General features: G+C 28.3%; 1 protein-coding gene across 1 annotated transcript; it reads right to left on the minus strand.

The window, feature by feature from the left end:
• Nucleotides 1-376: 376 nt before the first annotated feature.
• LOC107058242 (uncharacterized) lies at nt 377-955 on the minus strand. Its single transcript, XM_015303708.1, has one exon. The coding sequence runs from the start codon at nt 953-955 to the stop codon at nt 377-379; it is 579 nt and encodes a 192-aa protein (XP_015159194.1).
• Between the last annotated feature and the right edge of the window lie 2,950 nt (nt 956-3,905).

The raw sequence follows: 3,905 nt of genomic DNA on the forward strand, positions 1-3,905 counted from the left end.
TAAAGAAGTTTTCTCAATAAACGCTAGACAAAAAAAGGTATATTTTACAAAATAAATTTAAAAGGAAAATTATATAAAATAAAAAATGTGACAAGAATATCAAAGAAAAAAAATTGATAGTGAAAATATAGTACGAAGAACGAACATAAAACAACAAAAACTTGAGCTATTAGCAAAAACTTATTGCCAATTTTCTACTGTCAATCAATTTTGTCTAGCTAACATAAAGTATGCTTTGTCAAATTTCGATCTAATATTTGAAATCTCTCTTATCAATGAGGAAAGGTCCCTTCGCACTTAGAAAGTTGTTCTAAAATGCTCTAAAATAAAATCATGACCCCGCCTCCCAGAGAAAGAAATCGCCTCTAACTTTCTGCTAATCCTCTATTCTAATTTCCAAGCTCTCAAAATAGCACCCATGCACTCCCACAAACGATGCTAAATCTTGTTCCTTTGGTACATGAAAATATTCCACCATTTTGGTAACCAGATCATAAGAGTAGACTTGTCTGAGACCACAAAGATGAGTTTTTAAAACAACGACGAGAAGCTTATGATCGTTCAACATTTCCATCAGCATTGTTTTTCCGGAGAAAGGTTCTAAATTGAACTTCTTAGTCCAAGAGTATGAACTATTTTCATTCACGAGCATCCATATCTCAGTATCCTTAGTACGATCCTCAACAGAGACCATCATCGCAAGTGATCCTCTCAAAACCATAAGCTTTCTGTGAACAAGTTGGCGATCATCAGGAATATCTATAAGTTTGAATCCATCCTTAATCAGATCAAAGCAAATAACATATTCCACCTCGCTTCCAGCCAGCCAATACATAAAACCATTCACAGAAATCTGAGGTTCCGAAGAACCAGTTAGGGTAGGAAGAGTGAAAGATACGGTTTTCCATGAACCTGAACTCAGGGTATAAAACCCAAGCAACTTTCGTTGATTCATCATCCCTCAACATCTAAAAGGGGACTTTCAAAATTTTATATTCATCTCTTTCTTTGAGGTACCAAAATATAAAAAAAGTGTTCACACGTCCAACACCAATTACAAATATATTATAGCATTTCAAACTCTTGGCTTGCCTCTTTCTTTAATGCTTACCCAATGATAATACATATATAGGAGTATCAATTATGTCCATTGCTGCCAATTACACGCAACATAACATAGGGACGTAACAATTGATAAGCGGAAAGAAAGGAGTTGGGAATATTGGGAATATAAATAAACGTCAAAAGTCAGAAGTAATTTATGATAAAAAAAATTATTCGTAGGAATAATTGTACAAGATCACACAATCCTTTCTTTTTCATCTAATATGAAACTCTTGAGCATCCTAGCTCACACTCAGGCCCATCTTAATTAGGCTACCAAAGTCATCGTTAGGGTCCCATATTTTTAGAAGCCCCCATATTATTAAAAAGAAAATTACTTATAAATGATATTTGTTAAAACTAAATTATATATACTATGAGTATTATGCTTTCTACTAAGGAAATTGCATATGAAATGAATATAGAACAATTTGATGAAAATATTAATAACGAAATTACAAAGTCCCTTGAACTTAGAGTTGACTACTTTATATATATTAGATCAAACTATTTTTTCACTTCAAAATAGATTTGAACGAATTGAAGCATATGCAAATATTTTTTGTTTCTTATTTTGTGGTAAATTAAGATCACTAGATGATGAGAATTTAAAACATATTGTCATTTGTCTCGACCTTGAACTTTCTTAACGCATAATAGTCATTCTGCTATTGATAGTTTAGATTTATTTTTGAATTAAAAGTGTTAAGAGAAATAATACAAGTAGAAGACAATGGTCTAAAAAAATTTAGCATAAGATTTGAGTTGGAAATTGTTCATAGGGGCAGTACTTATAATTTACAATATTGCTGACCAAATTTACTCATTCTTTCGTTTTAGTTGTCATATTTATTTTTCATTCATTTTTTTATTTTAAAAATATTAATAAAACAATAACTAATTTTCCCTTATAACTTTAATCTTTTACCATAGTAATATCTCTTTTTAATAAATGTTCTTTTATTTATGAAAAAAATGAGGCAAAAATATTTTTGAATTGTGCAAAATTAAATAAAATACACTAAGTTAATAACTCGGTTTAAAAAATATTTTTACTGTCAATAGTTTAGTCTAAAATAATTTGATATTTTTAATTTGATAAATAAATCCAACTAAAAGAAGACCGATCCAACTCAATTTTAGTATAACTTTTCGATGAATGATAATCTATCAATTTTTTATCGCTTCCAAATGTATCCCATTTTTGCCCTCAATTTTGCATATCCATTTTCTAGATTTTCACCTAAACTGATATTCATTATTTCCTTTCTTAGCTCATTTAAAATACCTAAAGAAACTTTAATCAATCAAACGACTAAAAGGGTCATATGAATTGAACAGAATTTACTACAATATTATTATTTCTGATACACTAATAACTTTTGCAAGAATAATTAATAATAGTAACTATTTCTCCATAAAATTTAGTTTCTTCGTATCCAATAAAATGTAACACAAATATATTAACTACACTTATGAAAAGAGGTGTTGGGGGTTGGTTGGTTGGGGTTGTTGAAAGGAATTTACTCTTTTTATTGAAACTGTATTTATAAAAAAAAATTAGAAATTTAAAAAGGGCTAAAATATAGAGTAAATTATGGCTCATCGAAAGGTTGAGTTGTTTTGCTATTGTGATTTTTGTGTTAGTAGTGTGAAAGTTTGATGGTAACGTATTTTTATTTTTGGAAATAAATTTATAATATATAATTTTAATAAAATCATAATTCTGTGCTCATTTATGAAATTTACCCCATAACTACTCTATTCTTATCTTCTCCTTAAATACTAACAACAAAAATTAAATTTAACCTCCTATTTCACACAACTCTCTGGTCCTTTTTTATGCTTTGATTTTATTTTAAAAAATTTACCTACAATTTCTTTTTCTCAATTATTCAGAATGGAGAGATTAGAAGCCAAGATTAAGCATAACCCTTCTCCCAAAACTCAAAAAGTTGTGTTAATTTTTCAAATTATTTTGAGAATTTTGGGATTTGCTTTCTGTTTAGGTGCTGTTTGGAGAATTATGACTAGTAAACAAGTTCTCTTTCTTGGCCTTGATGCCCGTTACACCTATTCTCCTTCAATGAAGTAAGTAATTAAAAAAATTATAATTAATTAGTACTAATTAATTTAGATTGAATTTCTTTTTTTTTTAAATGATAATTTTTTACCCTTAATTTGCAGATTTTTTGCATATGCAAATATCATTGGATGTACCTCATCTGTTGTTTCTCTATTTCTTGTTCTGATTTGTTGTTATAAAAAACATCTTCACTCCAACAAGTACTTTTTTTACTTGTTCCTCCATGATTTGGTACGTTCCCTCCTTAATTTATTTTATTGACGAGCGATTAAATGTGTAACTTTCTTTATTATTATTATTCCCCTTTGTACTATTTTCTCCTTTAAATTTTCAGCTTGATCATTTCCTTCGTAGTTTTCACTCTCTTAAATTACAGATGATATAAAATCTAGTGCTAATTTTCCTACAATGCTAAAAAAATAATTGTAAATGACATGCATAATAGTCAAATGAAAAGCTTAAAAAGGGCGTTAACATTAGCGTATAATAAGACATGTGAAATCTCTTGACCGTCAGATTTTCAAATTTTAAGATGAGGAAAATACTTTGTCCATTTTATTTTAATTGATCTTTATATTAAAAAAATATTATTTATCTTACCTAATCAAGAGAAATAACTATATAAGGATTCAAAGTATAATTAATAAAGTGAATTTAGTAAAATAAATTCCTAAATGAATATTTTCAAGTCAATATGAGTCTAGTAAAATGAAAC

The sequence above is a fragment of the Solanum tuberosum genome, unplaced genomic scaffold, assembly GCF_000226075.1.
Source record: "Solanum tuberosum cultivar DM 1-3 516 R44 unplaced genomic scaffold, SolTub_3.0 scf00473, whole genome shotgun sequence".
NCBI lineage: Eukaryota > Viridiplantae > Streptophyta > Magnoliopsida > Solanales > Solanaceae > Solanum > Solanum tuberosum.

Excerpts from the sequence above, each read along its gene's own strand:
- LOC107058242 (XM_015303708.1), bottom strand. The coding sequence starts at position 955 with ATGAATCAACGAAAGTTGCTTGGGTTTTATACCCTGAGTTCAGGTTCA.